The 19,807-nt window shown below is 44.6% G+C and overlaps 1 protein-coding gene across 5 annotated transcripts in view; it reads left to right on the plus strand.

Annotated features, from left to right (window-relative positions):
* TTC13 (tetratricopeptide repeat domain 13) overlaps window positions 1-19,092 on the plus strand; it is a 79,114-nt gene extending 60,022 nt beyond the window's left edge. For 3 of the 5 annotated variants that reach the window (XM_047088603.1, XM_047088605.1, XM_047088607.1), the window contains 7 exons: window positions 579-663; window positions 10,441-10,550; window positions 12,462-12,597; window positions 13,783-13,862; window positions 16,528-16,606; window positions 16,756-16,835; window positions 18,291-19,092. In XM_047088603.1, the coding sequence (XP_046944559.1) occupies window positions 579-663; window positions 10,441-10,550; window positions 12,462-12,597; window positions 13,783-13,862; window positions 16,528-16,606; window positions 16,756-16,835; window positions 18,291-18,405 (685 nt within the window). In that variant the 3' untranslated portion in view covers window positions 18,406-19,092. The remainder of the gene's footprint in view (window positions 1-578; window positions 664-10,440; window positions 10,551-12,461; window positions 12,598-13,782; window positions 13,863-16,527; window positions 16,607-16,755; window positions 16,836-18,290) is intronic. The other 2 variants (XM_047088604.1, XM_047088606.1) reach the window with 1 other exon arrangement.
* Window positions 19,093-19,807: the final 715 nt, after the last annotated feature.

Raw genomic sequence — 19,807 nt, forward strand, 5'->3', positions numbered from 1 at the left:
AAAAGCAGGACGTTTCTTTGAATTTCTTTATTAGGGATTTCAGCCGTAATATTCATTCTCTCACCTGAAAGGCCATATAGTGAACCCACAGTGAACAGAACATGGGGAAAACAGAATTCTGAATGGATAGTTATCACCAAGTAAATATAAAAGTGGCACAAAAACCTAGCAGGATATTTCCGTTTGAGCAACTGTAGAAAGGAAAAAAAAAAATCACTTCTAATTTCAAAATTGGTCTATGAGAACCAAGGCGTCATCACCAAATTATGACCAGAGACCCGTGCATGTATATACGACCACTGGCCAGCAATCTGTTCTGTTTCTCCATTTCACCTTCTAGATGGGCTTGTATCTGTTTTCTTAATTGTCATCTGCGGCCCCAAATTCATTAGGATTAAACCATCCCCATATTTAGAAACTTTTGTTTGGGCCCACCATTTTGACTATGGAGCTACTCATAATTGAGGTCAATTCATTAAAGCTTAAGGTAATAGCAAGTAATAGAATTGTATATTACATTTCTGTATTAATTTTACTTGCCATCTGCCTCTGTCTCTGTCTCTTTTTCTCTCTTTAAGAGCTAATAATCCTAAAGGATTGTTGGAAGTCAGAGAGGCTCTGGAAAAGGTGCACAAAGTAGAAGATCTCCTGCCAATTATGAAGGTAAGTTTATCATCAGAATCCTGGTAGGTGTTTTTAGGGAAAAAACACAACGAGAGCACTTTTTAAAGAAGAGCTCATAACCGTTTAATGCATGTGTATTAATAGTGTGCTAGAAGCACTTTAAAATTATAAGCATTCTGAGGGGCACCTATGCGGCTCAGTCGGGGCTGAGTCGCGCTTCGGCTCAGGTCATGGTCTCACCGCTCGTAAGTTCAAGCCCTGCATCGGGCTCTGTGCTGACAGCTCAGAGCCTGGAGCCTGCTTCGGATTCTGTGTCTCCCTCTCTCTCTGCCCTTCTCCTCACACTCTATCTCTTTCTCTCAAAGATAAATAAATGTTAAAAGATAATAATAATAAAATTATAAGCATTCTGAAAACACTAATGGAAACACCCTCTGAATAATAACCCAAATCACATAAAACACAGGCATCAGTCTCAAACATAAAAGCAAAGCTGTGAGGAAGCAGTTGATACAGGAAACAGAAGGAAACTTAAAAGTATATACCGTTGAATTCTGCTTCTGGCCACAGTGGAGTACTTGATAGTTGACCGCCTTTCCATACTATAACAGTTATAAAACTCCACAAAATACAAGGCACCTGTTTTCAGGGGTTGGCAATTACAAGACTGTGATTTTTGAGGAAAGGGAAACACTTTCTGTGAGCCCCGTGTTCACCCCAGCCTTCTACCTGGGATTATTTACTAAACCACTGTGTATGTGGAGCCTAAACAGAGTTTGGTGGTCTTGCTCAGCTAAGGAGGCAGAGATTGGAGTTGGGGTCTGCCGAAGTGGCTGGAGTTTACAAGGCAGAGTACAGAAGAGGAGAGAGCTGCTCAAGGTGAGAAGTCCCCAGAGGTCAGCATGGGCGTTCCTTGTCACGCTTGGCTGAGAGCTGGGCTCTGCTCGCTCAGTGAGACCCAGAGGCCCTGCAGACAGTGGCTGCTATGGGCGTGAGAGCTGAACGGAGGTATGAGCGGTTTTATACCAGGGTGTGTGAGCTGAAGGGAGGTAGCCTCAGTTTTGCACCACTGAGAGACATTGGAGTTGTGACCTTGCCAGAATGGAGGGATCCTGGGAGCACCCTGGGCATTTACTCACAACCCCAGAAAGGACACACCATAGGTATAAGACCACCTAGAATGAGGTCCACATTCTAGGACAAAGGACAATTTCTTTTTCTCTTTCTTTTTTTATGTTCATTTCCTGAGAGAGAGAGAGTGCGAGCAGGGGAGGGGCAGAGAGAGAGGGAGATACAGAATCTGAAGCAGGCTCCAGGCTCTGAGCTGTCAGCACAAACCCCTATGCAGAGCTCGAACCCACCAACCGCGAAATTATGACCAGAGCCAAGTTGGGCGCTTGGCCGACTGAGCCACCCAGGCGCCCCGAAGGACACTTTCTGAATAGATCACCCTAACAGAAAACCAAGTCTAAGAGGATTAAATGGATCTGCTCGTGATTGGATTGCCTGCCAAAACAAAACTCAACACCCTTTAAAGGAAAGAAACATAGTCTAGACTTCTTAATTATTAGGCAAAGGAAGAAGCAGGAGAACGTGACCCATAACCAAGAAACCAAAACCAGTTAACAGGAACAGACCCCAGGAGATCCAGAAGTTGCAATGAACTCTCTTAAAGTCTTTGTTTCATTAACATGTTCGAGGACTTAAAGGAAAACATGAGCACAATGATGAAGAACCTGAGCAGGAGAATGGAAACTATAAAAAGAACCAAAAGAAAATTGGAGGACGCGAAAGTCAGTGGTGTCAGAGAAGCCGCTACTTTAGTTTTGCATATGGCCCAAGGTTTGTGTGCCAGTCCTCAGCTTTCCTTGTCCAGAGGCTGTCTTCCAGATCGGGATGCCTTATGAGGGTCAGTCGTCGTTCCTCAGAGGAGGCCAGAGATGGAACACACTACTCAATAATAATACGGAGAAAGGGTACTGCTAACACACAGCAGCGGAGGGAACTTTAGAAACATTATGTGGGGCAAAGGAAGTCGCATACAGAAGAGTATGATTCCATTTGTAAGAAGTTCGACTGATCTAGGGAGACAGCAGAACAGTGATGGCTTCTGAGGAGTGAGGTTTACCTGAAAGGGGTAGGAGAAGACTTTCCAGAATGATGAAACTACACTCTATCTTGACTGGAATAGTGGATACATGGGTGTATATATTTGTCAAAATGCACCAAATTATACATGTGAAGTTCATTGTATGTAAATTTTACCTCAATGAAACATACATAAATTAATTTTCTGAGAGATTTGAGCCAGTATCATATGATAGGTAGATAGGTAGACAGATAGTAGCAATAAAAAAGACATAGAATTCTCATGATTAAAAAAAAAAATCTCCGCTAGATAAGACTAGTAGATTAAAGACAGTTGAATATCAAATACATGTGAGCTGGAAAATCCAATCAATAAATTCTCCCAGAATATAGTATACAAGGACAAAGAAATATAAAATATGAGAGACGATGAATGCAGAAGATGAAGAACGGACCTGATAGAGATCAGAAAGGAGAGAAGAAAGATAAAGAAACAGAGCAGTTAGTCAACAAAATAATAGAAGGAAAGCTTGTGGAGAGATGAAAAGATCAATGCAGGGCCTCCTAGATGTTCAGCACGATGCTCAATATTGACACCTAGACACATTCTGATAAAATTTGGGGACTTCAAGATTAAAGAGAGTTCCTCAAAAAAACTAGATGTAGAGGGGAGCCTGGGTAGCTCAGTCAGTTGAGAGTCTGATTCTTGATTTCGGCTCCAGTCATGATCTTTGTGCTGAATGTGGAGCCTGCTGAGAATTCCTCTCTCTCTCTCTCTCTCTCTCTCTCTCTCTCTCTCTCTCTCTCTTCCTTTCTCCCTGCCCCTCCCTCTTACTCCTTTCTCAAAAAAAAAAAATAAATAAATAAATAATAAATAAAGGTAAAAAATTAGACATAGAATTATGATAAGATCCAAAAACTCCCCTTCTAGGTGTATATTCAAACGAATTGAAAGCAGGGACTCGGATATTTGTACACCCATGTTCATGGCAGTATTATTCACAGTAGCCAAGAGACAGAAGCAACCCAAGGGGCTATGAATGGATGAATGGATAAATAGTATGTGGCATGGCCGTACGATGGGGTATTATTCAGCCTGAAGAAGGAAGGGAATTCTGACACAGGCTACAGCATGGATGAAGCTTGAGGACATTAGGCAGAGTGAAATAAACCAGTCACAAAAGGACAAATACCCTATGATTCCACTTATATGAGGTGTCCAGAGTAGTCAAATTCATAGAGACAGAAAATGGAAAGATGGTTGCCAGGGGTTGGGGGAGGGAGACAGAGTTTCTATTTGGGATGATGAAAAAAGTTCTGTGGAAGGTTAGTGGCGATGGTTGCAAACAATGTGAACTTTTCCTTTTACTGCTATTATTTTATTTAAATCCAAGTTAACATATAGTGTAATAATGATTTCAGGAATAGAATTTAGTTGTTCATCACTTACATATAACACCCAGCGCTTATCACAAGTGCCCTCCTTAATGCCCATCACCCAGTTAGCCCATCCCCACCACCCAGCACCCCTCCAGCAACCCTCAGTTTGTTCTCTATATTTAGAAGTCTCTTATGGTTTGTCTCCTTCTCTGTTTTTATATTATTTTTGTTTCCCTTCCCTCATGTTCATCTTAAATTCCTCTTATGGGTGAAGTCATATGATATTTGTCTTTCTCTGACTAATTTCACTTAGCATAACACACTGTAGTTCCATTCACATTGTTGCAAATGGCAGGATTTCATTCTTTTTGATCGCCAAGTAATATTCCACTAGTAGTGCAATTGCTGGGTCGTAGGGTAGTTCTATTTTTAATTTTTTGAGGAGCCTCCATACTGTTTTCCAGAGAGGCTGCACCAGTTTGCATTCCCACCAGCAGTGCAAAAGGGTTCCTCCTCTGCATCCTGGCCAACATCTGATGTTGCCTGAGTTGTTAATGTTAGCCATTCTGACAGGTGTGAGGTGCTATCTCATTGTGGTCTTGATTTGTATTTCCCTGATGCTGAGTGATGTTGAGCATTTTTTTCATGTGTCTGTTAGCCATCTGGATGTCTTCTTTGGAAAAGTGTCTATTCATGTCCTTTGCCCATTTCTTCACTGGATGATTTGTTTTTTCGGTGTTGAGTTTGATAAGATCTTTAAGATTTTGGATACTAGCCCTTTATCTGATAGGTCATTTGCAAATATCTTCTCCTATTCCGTTGGTTGCCTTTTAGTTTTGCTGATTGTTTCCTTCACTGTGCAGACACTTTTTATCTTGATGAGGTCTGAACGTTCTTAATGCCATTGATCTATACATTCACAAATGGTTAAAGTGGCAAATTTTATGTTACATATTTATTTTAACACACAAAGAGTAAAAAGAACATCTTCAAGCTTCCAGAAAAGAAAGAAAAAGAAAGAAAGAAAGAAAGAAAGAAAGAAAGAAAGAAAGAAAGAAAGAAAGAAAAAGAAAAACTAAGGAAGGAGAATTTCACTGATGCCCAACTTCCTTCCAGCAGCAGTAGTGGATTCTAGAAGACAACGAAGGGAAATTTATTTGAACCTACTCTACCAGTGTTCAAGTGTGAGGGTAAAATAAAAACTGTTTCAAACATACAGTTATTTAGGAATTTCACCAAGTGTAGATTTTCTTTGTCAAAATGATTGAAGAGCATATATACTCTCATCAAATAAGCCCAAGAGAGAAGAAAACATGAGATGTAAGAAATCGTGGTGAACAAATAAACCAATGAAATGAATTGTTAACACCTGATGTTTAAAAGTATGTATGTCTGGAATTAAAATACTGGATAATGTCAACATTAGAGGTTAGAGAAAGTAGAGAAAGGAAGTAAAACTGTTACTAAGGTATTTGTTTTTTTCAGTGAGACAGTATAATCACTGACCCATGATATTGACAGAAAAATGCGTGTTTAAAATATCTATACTAAAAATTTAAAGGCAAACACTGAAACAACAGAGATGCGACGTATCATCGTCTAGACCTGTAGAAGACAGGAGAATGGCATAAAGAAAACAATGTCAATTCAACTCAAAGCTTAGAAAAAGAGGGGGATAAAAAAGTAGGGTGGGGTAGGAAATGTAGGTAATGACAGTGACAAGTCAACGTGGTGTTATAATTGATCCCCTCAGTGAAAGACTGAGGATTTCAGACTGGTTTTTTAAAGCCCAGCTATATGCTGTTTACAGGGAGAAAGGCGTACCAGGCAAATGCTAGTGAAAAGAGAATGTGAGTGTAGCATGTCACTATCAGAAATATTGCAATTCAAGATGAAGTATACTTACGGGGACAGAAATCATTGTTTAAAAGTATAATCTATTAAGAAGTTACAATTTTACAAACATTGCCTCTACTACTCAACAATTTGGCAACAGAAGGTGGATATTTTTTTTTTCAATTAATGGTTTGAACTTTAATGTAAAACGTGAATCAGTGTTCTCCTTGTAGCTATAGTAGAGAGGTTTGATGTACATCAGATGAAATTTAAGAAATTGACATGGAGAACCAGAACTTATCCATTTCTTTTTTTTTTTTTAAGTTTATTAGGTTATTTTGAGAGAGAAAGCGTGCGTGGGAGAGGGGAAGAGAGAGAGGGAGAGAGAGAATCCCAAGCAGGCTCCGCACCGCCAGCGTGGAGCCCGATGCGGGGCTCGAACTCAGGAACCGTGAGATGGCCTGAGCCAGAACCAAGAGTCGGGTGCTCTACCAACTAAACCACCCAGGCGTCCCTCCATTTCTTTCTTTCTTTTTTTTTAATGTTTATTTATTTTTGTGAGAGAGAGCATGATAGGGGAGGGGCAGTGAAGGAGGAGGCTCCATCCTGACAGCACAGAGCCCGACACGGGGCTCAAACCCACCAACCATGATATCATGACCTGAGCTGAAGTTAGACGCTCAACCGACTGAGCCGCCCAGGTGCCCTCTGATCTTACCCATTTCTGAGGAATGAGAGCAGGAAGGATCAGGTCATGAACAAAGCAGCGAGCTAATACTCTGCACATCAGGGTCCACATTCACCTCTTCCACTGTCTAAGTCCCAGGCTCTTTTTTGCTAAGAGCAGTGATTCTGTCCGGGCCTGTTTCAGGGGTTATTGCAAGGGCCTGATGCACTGACGCAGTGGTTCCCAACCTTCTCAAAGCTACTCTAGTATTGGGGTACCTGGGTGGCTCAATTGCTTAAGCGCCCGACTCTTGATTTCATCTCAGGTCATGACCACGCGGTTTGTGGGATCAAGCCCCACGTCAAGCTCTGTCCTCACTGAAGAGCTTGGAGCCTGCTTGGGATTCCCTCTCTCCCTCTCTCTCTCTCTCTCTCAAAATAAACTTAAAAAAAAAAAAGCTACTCTAGTATCAGACGCCTTCACTGCATCCAAATGAAATTCATAGAGATATATCACACCTACGCAAAATAATTCTTTAAAAGGCCAACGTAGTGCCATAAAGGAGGTCTAAATGGTAAATCATTTGTAATAGAATAGCGTCTGTGTTAGGATGTTGGATTCAGGCACGTCTTCACAGAAGCCAGAAAGAAGTAGCTGGTTGCTTACTATACCTGCGGAAAAAGGGGGGTGAACAGGGCAGCTACGAACACAGCCCCACATCAATGTGATTTGCTGACTCTGGTATCACGAGCTGCTGGTGACAGCGTTTTTTGAAATGGTAAACTTCCAAACAGTGCCTAATATCCTGTTTCCCCAGTTGGATGTGCTATTCGCCTTCATGGAAAATTCAGCGTGGATTAAAACTATGTTAACAAATATTTAGTGTCTAAGTGTGAAATGGAGTCTGGTTCTAGGCCCAAGTAACTATTAAAATATTATTTTAAATGTTTTTAATGTTTATTTTATTTTTGAGAGAGAGAGAGAGAGAGAGAGAGAGAGAGAGTGTGTGTGTGTGTGTATGTGTGTGCGCGTGCGCGTGCGAGTAGGGGAGGGGCAGAGGGAGACACAGAATCGGAAGCAGGCTCCAGGCCCTGAGCTGTCAGCACAGAGCCCAATGCAGAGCTCGAACTCACAGACCTGGAGATCATGACTTGAGCCGAAGACAGACGCTTAACGGACTGAGCCACCCAAGCGCCCCAGGAATTATTAAATTGTAAATAAGTTCGTCATCTACTCGGCAGTCCAGTGGGGCATTGGCAGTCATGCATAACGCGTGACTGTTCCCTGACCCCCTCCCCCCGGGACATCTAGTGTTTTCAGCCCCACCTGCTAAGTTCCGGTGGTAGCCTCCCCGCCACCCCCACGCTGTAGCCACCAGACTCTCCCATAAATTCCCCAGATGCCCCCCAGAGGGCAGAACCGCTCCACTGAGGGCCGCTGGGACGTCCTGTACAGAAAGAAAGCTGGCGCATGTCTTCGTTTTTAATCTCCCTCTTGTTGGTACTTTAGGCTTTTAAACTTACTCTTTTGGGAAGAATACCAAAGCAGCTTAGGGGGATTTTAACTTTATATTCTCTTTGTTTAAAAAGAAAAGCATAGTGGACTCCAAGCCTGCAATTTACTCAGGGTGCCGCCGAGAGGCCGGGCGCCCGCCCGGTGTGAGGTCCCCGCCTGTCTGACCATGGTCCAGAAGTGACCATTCCGTCGCGGCCCTGGACACCCAGCTTTCACCCGGGACTGTGGGCATATTGATATTTTTAAGGGCACGCACGGAAGTATATAAAACACCTTTGGTTCTCCAGTGCTTGGTGCGATGCGATGTCACGACAGCTTCCACTGAAACCTGCTTTCAGTGACAAACCAAGTTGAAGTACAATTGACCGTTGAACAACACGGGTTTGACCTGCGTGAGACCACTTACGTGGATTTTTTATCTCTAAAGGCGGCACAGCGCTGTAACTATCTTCCTTGGGATTTTCCTTTTTCTAGCTTACTTTATTGTAAGAATACAGGACCCATACAACATACAAAATGTGTGTTAATCCAGCTTTTATGTTATCAGTCAGCTGCCCATCACGTTGTTCAGGGTCACTGGCTACCTCAGCTCCCCTTGAGGCAGCTTATCAGCATATAATGTGGACTGGAAGCCGCTGCCACTCCCGGCTCAGTAACTCCTGCCGGGCCCTCCCCTCCCAGCTGGTTTCCTCCTCTGCAGGATTGAGACTATGCCAGAAAACATACCTGTCTTACCGGTATGTTGTAAGCATCAGATGAGAAGTTAGCGTGTAGTAAGTGTTAACGCATTTCTTCCCCTAAAAGCCCTTTCTTGGGGCGCCTGGGTGGCTCAGTGGGTTAAGTGTCTGACTCTTGATTTTGGCTCAGGTCTTGATCTCGTGATCTGTGAAGATCGAGCCCCACATCTGGCTCTGCACTGAGCGTGGAGTCTGCTTGGGATTCTCTCTCTCCCTCTCTGCCCTGCCCTGCTCAAATGCACACACACACTGTCTTGTCTTTCTCAAAATAAACGTTAGGGTGCTTGGGGGTCTCAGTCGGTCAAGCGACCGACTTCGGCTCAGGTCATGATCTCACGGTTCGTGGGTTCGAGCCCAGGATCGGGCTCTGTGCTGACAGCTCAGAGCCTGGGGCCTGTTTTGGATTCTGGGTCTCCCTCTCTCTCTCTCTGCCCCTCCCCCACTCACGCTCTGTCTCAAAAATAAATAAACATTAAAAAAAATTTTTTTAAACAAAATAAACTTTAAAAAAATAAAATAAAAGCCCTTTCTTCATGGAAGAGTTCCTGTTCCTGTTCCCAGTGCTGGCTCTGATCACCTGTGCCTCATGTCCGTTTGGCCAAGGTCCTTCTCTGGACCACCCTCAGGGTCTGCCTAGTTTAGACAACCTTTCCCCTGGTAGTGGCTTATGTAAAGCACAGCGTCTTCTTACTTTATCCTTGGTTCCTTATCAGTTCGAACAAAAACAGCTGGCAACACTAAATAATTGAACCTGGGGAGGATTTTTCTGGACTAATGACAAAATCTATTAGCATTTTGGTTTTGCCAAAAATATTTTCCTCTGAAACTGCCTTCCTACTTGTCACCCCTGAAGGCCATTCTTGGCTCTGGGTCGTCCCTCTAACATACTTTTCTGTGGTCTGCAGAGTTGTGTGTGCACATGTGTGAGATTCTCGATTTGACAGATGGAATTCTGAGTACTTTTCGGGACAAATCAGACTGCCTCGAAGGAGCGAGAGCATGAGCACAAGGTGTTTTTCGAGTTTTGGGGGTATTAGGCACAACTGTCCTGCTAAGAATCCCAAGGTGCTGCCAGTTAAGATGATGAGAAACCCAAAGGCGCTCTTAGAAGTGAGCAGCGCGCCTGCTGACTCGGGGAGCTGTGAGCCTGGTGTGCTGAGCTTTCTGTGCTGGCCTCTCGTGGGGGCCCCGGGGCAGCGCAACTTGACCCTGGGCTCTGTGTGGGGCCATAGGGACTGGCAGAGGGCCCTTGGTCACTGTAGAGGTAGGCGCGGTCATGGTCACTTGTGTCGGGAACTTCGGTGACCCTTCTGAAAAACATGGAAATCAGGGGGCGCCTGGGTGGCTGGTCGGTTAATCGTCCGATTCTCAGTTTCAGCTTAGGTCATGAGCCTTACAACCGGCTCCGCCCTGCTTGGGAATCTCCTTCTCTCTCTGCCCTTCCCCTGCTTGTGTGCTCTCTCTCTCTCTCTCAAATAAGTAAATAAATAAATAAACTTCAAAACATGGAAGTCAGAGTCAATGCTACAGAATAGCAGTTGGGGGTTTACAATGAGTTATACGCTAGTAATGTGAATTTGTTTTCCCCGAAAGCAGTTTAATACTAAAACGAAGGATGGGTTCACTGTGAACACGAAAGTTCCCAGCCTCAAAGATCAAGGGAAGGAATACGATGGATTCACAATCACGATTACGGGAGACAAGTACGTATGCTTCCTAAGCGTGGGCGTGAAGGCGGGCTGGTGTGAGGAAGTGCGCATGCACCTGATTATTGCCACGGGAGGTCAGACCTACCAGACTTTTGCTTTATCCTGAAATGAAAATTGTCAAGGTCCAGTGTGCAGCTATAGCCAGTTATGTTTTTAACGTGACTTTTAGAGTATTACGCCAGCAGACATTCGACTGTGCTGCTATCTAACTACTTTCTACATATTAAGTATAATGTCTAATGTGCTTTGTGGAAAGCATTCTTCTGGGTTCTTAAAGTTCCTTGTGGGCAACACTCTTAATGATAAAACAAAAAAAGATGACAGATTGGCAGATAGAAAGCCATTGTAAGATTTTTTTGGATATAGGTTTTAATATGTTATGAGATTAGTGCAGCCTTATTATGGAAAATTTAGAGGGGCGCCTGGGTGGCTCAGTCGGTTAAGCCTCCGACTTCGGCTCAGGTCATGATCTCGCGGTCCGTGAGTTCGAGCCCCGCGTCGGGCTCTGTGCTGACAGCTCAGAGCCTGGACCTGTTTCAGATTCTGTGTCTCCCTCTCTCTCTGACCCTCCCCCGTTCATGCTGTGTCTCTCTCTGTCTCAAAAATAAATAAACGTTAAAAAAAAAATTAGAATGCACAGATAGACAAAGATAAAAAAGAAAATCATTAGGTTGTTTTCCTTAAAAACTGAGGTTGTACTCCACATTGTTTTATAACCTGCTTCTTTTCTACCCTTACCATTACCTGATCATGAACATTTTCTCATACTCTTATAAGCATTTGTAATGATTACAGAGTATTTCATTTTATGGATATTTTTGAGTTTCTCTTACTACTTTTCTGTTACTGACCATTTAGAGTGTTTCTCATTTTCACTTTATAAAATATAGCACTGCAGTGACCATTTTCATTAACCAGTCTTACTTATATCTGAACTCCAAGCTTCACCTAGGAGCCTCCATATCCCTTGAATTTTGGGTGTACCCCCCCACCCATGTGCCACCCTCCCTCACAGCACAAGTAGATTCAAAACTGGTGTCTCCGTCCCCTGTCTCCTGGTGGCTCCCCACTGCAGACCCTCCACTGCCTGTGGATACTGAGACCACCTCCCCTGCCAGACACGAGAGGCCTTTTGTGATGCAGCCTTGAGCAACATTTCCTGCTTGAACTTGGCCTGCTGATTCAGCTGGGCTGCTTGTTCCCTGCGGTCACCTCCCACCCCCTGCTTCTGAGCCTCTCACTCCCGTCCTGATTTTCAAATTCAGGCCCCTTCCTCCATGAAGCATTTCCTGTTTTCGTCCATGTCTTTCCAAATTAGACCTAATCTCCCTCTTTTGAACCCTGACGAACTAGGTGATGCATATGGTCTTATAATAATTGATGGCCTCAGGGCTCTGTCCCTTTCCCAGTAAATGCAACAGCTGTGCTGTGTTCCTCTTTACAAGATCTAAGAACTGTTTAGTTACATGATAAACGCCTGTTGCCTCAACTTTCTAGCCTCCGCAGTACCTGGCGTGTAGCCAGGTGTGCAGCAAAAGCTTGAAAAGACACCATGGAGTCCTTGAACTTCCTTGAACAGTGCTGGCTCCCGATCTTCAGTCATAATAGAGTGGCTGTCTGAGAAAATATTTACTATGCCCTCATTTTTACGATGTGTAGTTTCCTTCTATATTAGCTTAAGCTCATAGGTACACGTGGTTAGACTGAACAAAATATGTATTTTGTGAAAAAATCGCACGCTATGGAACACGCCTCAGTCTGGCTGTAGTTAGGTGGGATACACTCTCACAGACGTCTTGTGCCACATCGACCTACTGGTTCCTGCCTTTTTTTTTTTTTGCTTTCTGTGTTTGGCTCTTTGAATTGTATGATACGTGCCTCTGACACACATTGTTGTATTTTTAGGGTTGGCAACATACTGTTTTCTGTGGAAACACAAACCACAGAAGAAAGAACACAATTATATCATGCCGAAATAGATGCACTTTATAAAGATCTAACAGCAAAAGGAAAAGTACTGATCCTTTCATCAGAATTTGGGGTAGGTTTTTTGGTTTTTTGCTTTTTTCCATTTTATCCATGCTTCCTAGGATTCTTTTGTAACCTTTTTAAAGCCTCTACCCTTTCGCTGGTATTGTGCGTGCACCTTATGCTTGAGATCGGTTTTCGTTGATGACCTATAAATACTTCTTTTTAATATTCTTATGGAAACAATTACTGTATTTAGTAATGACAGTGACTGAGGAAGGGCAATGATACATTTATATAGTTGCTATAAGTCTGGGCTTTCTCAAGATTGAAGTGAACAAGTCGGTCCAGAGTGACAGCAGCCCATGCTGCACTCAGTGGGCCTTTCCTGGTCTGTGACCTCTTCCCTCCGGGTCCCACCCCAACTCGAGGGGTCTCCTTGGAGGCAGGATCTGGCCTGCCCCCTTGGTGATAGCAGCTACCACTGTGCTGAGAGTATCCGCATTCTGGAGTGGATATCCGTGGTCCTTGGGAAGTCAGTTCATTTCTCGTGCATTCAATCAGTTCATACCTACAATTAAACAGTCAGGTTTTTACGTAATTAAGTGTATTTATCACCTAAATCTCGGCGCAGAGGGTGTGCCTATCAGAATCTTGGGAAACCATCCTCAGCATTAATAAGCGCTTTGTTTTGTTTAAATCTTAATATATATTTTGACGTGTCAAGTAACATTAAAGGAGGCTGGGATTTTTATGTTTATCAGAAAAGGTTTCAGTTTTAACAACAGCTCAGAAAATATTGCTCGAAACCAAACTGTATACATACCCTTTCATTAGGAAGAAATGGTAGCGGGCGCCTGGGTGGCTCAGTCGGTTAAGCGCCCGACTCTTGGTTTGGCTCAGGTCACGATCTCGCGGTTCATGAATTCAAGCCCCACGTCAGGCTCTGCACTGACCGTGGGGAGCCTGCTTGGGATTCTCTCTCCCTTTCTTTCTGCCCTTCCCCTGCTCACACACACACGCTCACTCTCAAAATAAATAAATAAACTTAAAAGCATTTTTTTTGTAATAAAAGGAAAAAATGGCAGCAAAGAGTATGAAGTATTCAAGAATGGGAACGTAGGTTCCTGTAGGAGAGGCATGAAATAACCCTTTCCTTGATGTAAATGATTCTTATGTCTTGTCACCTCGTAAAAAACTAGTGTATAATCTAATATTTAAATTCATGAGCACGTCTTTTTTTTTTTTTTTCCCCTAGGAAGCTGATGCTGTTTGCAACTTAATCTTATCCTTGGTTTATTACTTTTATAATTTAATGCCACTCTCTCGAGGATCCAGGTGAGTGATACCCTATAATTTAAAAATGTTTTTAAATAAAAGTTTTTACGTTGAAAAAACATACTCTTTTTTGCTTGTACTACCTACCCCCAGGCAATGGCAAGACACTCCCTTTTGTTTTTTCCGAAATCCACCCAGATATTATGTCCTCAATCTACCATATCATCTAAAGAATTATGAAAGATTGTTCTAAGATAGTGTGCTTAAGTTTTACAGGTTGGGGGGGGCGCCTGGGGGGCTCGGTCAGTTGACTGTCCAACTCCTGATTTCGGCTCAGGTCATGATCTCGCAGTTCATGAGATTGAACCATGCCTTGGGCTCCGTGCTGACAGGGCGGAACCTGCTTGGGATTGTCTCTCTCCCCCTCTCTTTCTGCCCCTCCCCTGCTTGTTCTCGCTCTCTGTCTCTCTCTCAAAATAAACACACTTGACAAAAATCTTAAAAAAAAAAAAGTTTTACAGGTCAGGGATTCATTCATTCAACACAAATATATTGAAGGCCTACTATGTGCATGCGTTGTACTCACTGTATTTTAACTTCTCGTATTGGCCCAGACTGTTACCCTTCCTTCTTCTCCCCTTCCTCCCAGTTTTTGCCCATCAGTTTTATACTTTTTGATTACCAAACATTCCATACTACTTTTATTATTGTGAACAAATTCTCACTACTCATGAATCCATCAGGAGCTTTCCAGGTGTCATTAAGACGGGGGGGTGAGTCTGCAGAGTTTTCTGTTTATTCTCTGAGCCGTAGATCAGGGAAGGGGCATGTGCTGTTGCTGGCACAGACTTGAATTTACGATATTTTGGCCAAAATAATATACTTGAATGTCCTTAGCTTCAACACTTTAAAAGTAAAGCTCTCCTAAACATGGAAGTAAGTTTTGCTGTGTTGAGAAGGCATGGAGACAAACCAAGAGCGTAAATATGGTGACCTCAGCCTAACTGTTATTAGGGTGCGCACTGAACGTATGATGTGAGCACACCCCTGCCCGCCCCCTTTTATCAACCACTTAAGCAGGCTCTGCGAGGATAGGCAGCATTTTCCCTTTTGTCCTCACAGCAGCTCTGCTGGCTGTGGTGACACAGGAGGGGGGTGACATACAACTATAATCACCTGCACTCCTCCCCCCCCCCGCCCCCACCCCCCGGAGCCTACATGTGTTCAGTCCCTAATCCGGTTGGGTCTGTCCTCTTTACTGCTCACAGCTACTGCCACAGTTCAAACCCTCGTCACCCATACCTTTCTGGCTAGTCTCCCTTCTTCCAGGCTTTCCTCCTTCCCCTCTCTGCCCCAGTTCTTTTGTTGGTTTGTTTGGTTGGTTTTAATTCCAGTACAGGTAACCTACCGTGTTACCCTGGTTTCAGGTGAACAACACAGTGATTCAGCCTCTCTGCCCCCGTTCTTCGTACCTAGAGGCTCAGGTGCAAATTCGGGGTCGTCACGCACAGTGCCCGTCCCATCTGATCCTAGCTTGCCTTGGCCTCCTCACCGCCCTCCTTCCTCTGCCCTTTTACTGCCCTGCGGAGCTTCTCGAGGGTCTTCCCGTTGCCCTGTCCTGCGCGGCTGCCCGCCATGCCTCACCCCTTCGTGTCCACGCGTGCTCTCCCTCTGCGCCTGCTACTTCCCTTCCTTCTTCTCTGCCCCCTTTGCTCCACCCCAGCCCGGAAGGTGTAGCCTGCATGCATGCCCTTGGCCTCCGTGGGGTCGTCCCCTTGGGTGACCCCCAGGCTTCGCTCGCTGCACACGGGAGGCTTTGTCTGCAGCTCTCTTGCCATCTGCCTTCTGGGCCTGGCTGCTTGCTCTCAGAGGCCAGAGCCTCATGCTGGTTATCTTCGCCCAGGGTGCCCTGCACAGGGGCACACGTAGTCGGCGTGTACTAAATGTCAGAAGCAAGAGAGAATCTGTTACATGCCAGGAAGGAAATTTACATGACGCGTCAATTTTCCAAGCAGGCTGTTAGCGCAATCTGAGAAGGTTTTCTGCTTTTCTTCTTTGTGGGTCAAAGGTTTTAATGCTTAAACAATAAGATTAATATGTTTATATTACAAAGTGTATTGTATATATGCATTTTAAAAGCCACGCCAGGTGCAGTTGCTGGAAATAGAAGCAGACATATTTTCTAATTCATTACTTTATAAGAATAGAAAAGCCAGGTGGGAAGAAAACTGCTAAATAAAAGAAACACTTTTTCCTCAGAAAAAGAATATTCTGGGGGCGCCTGGGTGGCTCAGTTGGTTGAGCGTCCAACCCTTGATTTCAGCTCAGGTCATGATCTCACGGTTCCTGGGTTCAAGCCCAGCATCAGGTTCTGCGCTGACAGAACGGAGCCTGCTTGGGATTCTCTGTCTCCCTCTCTCTGCCCCTCTCCTTCTTGTTCTCTCTCTCTCTCTCCTTCAAAAATAAATAAACATTGAGAAAAAAAAAAAAGAAGAAGAATGCCCCGAGTCACATTTACCCTTAAAATAGCGAATCTGTAAATATTTTTATTGGAGTAAATTAGTAAATATTTTTAAGACAAACTATTTTGAAGTTTAATTTCTAGAGACTTCTTAAAAGAGATAAAATGTCGTCTTCTATGGTGGAAAATCCATAATGAGGTTTCACACAATACCTGTCCGTGGACTGGGACTGACTGACTGGTCGTTGTTCTTTGTTTAAACAGTGTGATAGCTTACTCCGTGATCGTGGGAGCGTTGATGGCAAGTGGAAAGGAAGTAACAGGAAAAATTCCCAAAGGGAAGGTATGTTGACACTGGAAGGGCATATGGCGGGCTGAGCGCTGAAATTCCAGTCCTTGGGTTTTTGCAATGCGGTCCAGAAGTTAAACAGATCTCCGAGGGAGCCTCTCTCCCCCACACTAATGCCATCCCTCAACTTCCTTCTTTTTCAGTTAGTCGACTTTGAAGCTATGACAGCCCCGGGTTCAGAAGCCTTTAGCAAAATAGCCAAAAGCTGGATGAACCTGAAAAGGTAACTGTTTGGGGGTGTCAACAAAAAGACGTTAACCTCCGAAGTAGGGAGAGGACTTCCTGTTCCTTTTGGGGCTGTGCGAGACTGGGGCTGTGCTCCCTTCGCGAGTTCTCACTCTGCCTGTGATGGAATCCACGTTGCCAGGGGGCGTGTAAGACCCCCTGAAAAGGGGGAGTCCACAGATGAAAAACAAATAACGAATAAAAGGCAAGGGCACTGGTGTGGGAGAGAAAAGTTACAAGCGTCTTCCTTATATAATCGGGGATTCGTCTCTCTTGGCTAATTTTTACCCTTTATCCCAAACTCCTAGGGTTCAGGAGGGAATTGGAGGAGGGTGAGCTGGACCCATTTCAGACTTACTCTGAGTGGGTGCACTTTGCCCGTTCAGCCGCATTTTTACTGCACTGTAGACTTTGAGAAGGTGACACTGCATTGTAACGTAGGCAAGGAATACATGTGAGTGGTTAGTAAATACTAGCAAATGCTAACCGGACATCATCCCCAGCGGCTACCAGGAGAAGTCCAGCACCCTCCGCCCTTTCCCCATTCTTGTTTCCAGGAAATTTGGGATGAAATTAAACTCGTAGGTGCTTTAATAGTTAATAAACAACAAGCCAATCTCACTGTTTGACCTCATTTATTCTTGCTCCTTCCCCATGTGTTTTACGTCACCTCCAACTTTGCCTGTCCCATCTATTAGACATAACAGCTGCTCTAAAAATTGCTGGGTGATTTGTGCTCTGTTTCAGACAGAGAAATCCATGTCTGTAGTGCACTCTTGTTCGATTTGTAAGTATTCTATTAGCTTTGTAACGATCGCTGCTAACGGTCACCCTTCGTTCCAGTATATTCTCATTTCAGGATTGCTCTTCCCACATGTTTTAGTAAGAGGACCATAAGGTCAAGGATGTGGCTTCTGTCTCTTTCACGGTTTCACAGTGTTAACCCTTCAACAATTCTTTAAGGAATGAATAAAAAACTACCTCCCACTGAGCAGGTGCCCTTTCACCCCACCCTTTGTCATCCATTGTCTCCTCCTTTGCTCAGGGTGACTCTGTGAGTTAAGGAGACTGTCCCCGTTGCTACTGATAAGAGTAGGGGCTGGAGAAAGCCCCCTTGCCAATAAGGAGCGAGGTGGGCCTGGGCCCCGTGTCTCTGATTCAAGTCTAGCACGCGCCCCAACCGGACGTGTGTGTGTCACGGTCACGTGTACATCAGAGTTTAATTTTCCTTCCCGAAGACTCTGGTTACACTCTGCAAGCAGCTCGTTGCGGGAGCCGACAGGTATCCCAGCCCACCGCAGTAGAGGCATCCGTTCTGTTCACAGCGCCTCTGACGTTACACACACGGGGTTGTTGGAAAGAGAATAATGTCATAGGAATAAATATAAGCTTTGCCGTTTTTGGTAAATCTGTGTTAATTTTTATCTTCCTTCTTTGTGTTTCTCTTTTGCAGTATTTCACCTTCTTATAAGAGTCTCCCATCCGTGTCAGAGGCGTTCCCAACGTTAAGATCAATGATTGAGGTGCTAAACACTGACTCCTCTCCACGTTGTCTTAAGAAACTCTAGTCACGCTGTGGTATTTATACAAGTAAAGGGCCGGACCTCTTGCTTCCTAAGTTATTTTTTAAAACATGGAATTCTAAAGAAACTAGGTCCTTTATTACTTTTGATACCAATTTTTGATAGGAATTGAATACTTGAAATCATTTTCTTTACTTTTGTGAACCATAACAAAAATCACGGAAGAGGGTTTTGGGGGGAAGAGAGCTGGCTCCGTGTCGGGGCAGGAAAGCGTGCCTAGAGGTCACCAGCCTTGTCGGCTTCCACCCACAACGTCATACAGCTCCTTCCTTATGGCCAAGAAGCTCGCTTGAAAAGCCCAAAATCGGTCATTAAAAGGAACAAAACCAGCCACAGCACAGGAGTGTTTCCATTCCTTTAGAGATCTGGGTATTTTTCAAAGACCTCCTTTATGTGCACATCGTGGTAGGCCATCTTGTTTCCCCTCACGTGACCTTCACGCGTGCGACCCCCGTTTTATTCGAACGATAGGACACTCGCGGGCCACCACCGTGCCCCACAGCGCTCACAGCCAGGGACGTCTATTGTGACTGATGCAGACTGTATTTGCCAGTGACCCAAACACTGGATTATGGAACCATGTTTTGTTTCGTTTGTTTTTTTTTTTTTTCTCTGTGTTGGAAAAAATAAACGAGGGGTGGTTTCTATAACTCACCGGTTTTTGACACTGGATTACGTATGTTTTTATTCTGTGAACTAGTGTCACTTACAGGTGTAAAAACGTTCAGGAAATGAATGACTCCTCCCCCCCCCCCACCCGAGGCAGGGTAAATGACAGTAAAATGGGTTCATTAAATTGTTGCCATTTCCAGATCAGAAACTGTTCGCTGCTCCCCGCTATTTACTCCTTGTCTTGAAATGTCACGTAAGGGGTAGCACGCCAGGACATCGTGCTTGACTTTAGTGACGCTGGATGTGAGCAGTTATGTGCCCGGCTCGGTAGAACCCAGCTTTTGATCAAGGTGACCTGTCCTTCGGACACACGCTGTCCGCGCGTTGACACGGCTTCACAGCAGCCACTGAGTGTGGCTCCCCTTCGTGTCTCATCTGGTGGCCACCAGAAGGGGAGGGAATAAGGGTCTACGTTGTCAGGCACACCCCATCTCGTGAACAGATTCTGCCTCCACAGGTCAGTCTTCTCCTGACGCCAGCATTGCGCCCACAGAGGGCAAGCGTCTGTTCTCATTCCACAGGGGGAGGGAGTTGAGGCTCTGGGCCGGGAATGACTCTCCCAAGAGATCGAGCTGGTGAAGCCGTGGTCCTCGCTAAACCCAGGGCCTGCCTTGCCCCACCACGGTCTCCAGAACCAAAGACTCCATCCTCGGGCTTTTCCCGAGCCTCAGAGACGATGTCACACGGCACTGTGCAAAGTCCCGTGTATTCCGTT

Source organism: Lynx rufus, unplaced genomic scaffold (genome assembly GCF_022079265.1).
Source record: "Lynx rufus isolate CCGP_SWC_20201006 ecotype Redwood Valley unplaced genomic scaffold, mLynRuf1.p SCAF_25, whole genome shotgun sequence".
Lineage (NCBI taxonomy): Eukaryota > Metazoa > Chordata > Mammalia > Carnivora > Felidae > Lynx > Lynx rufus.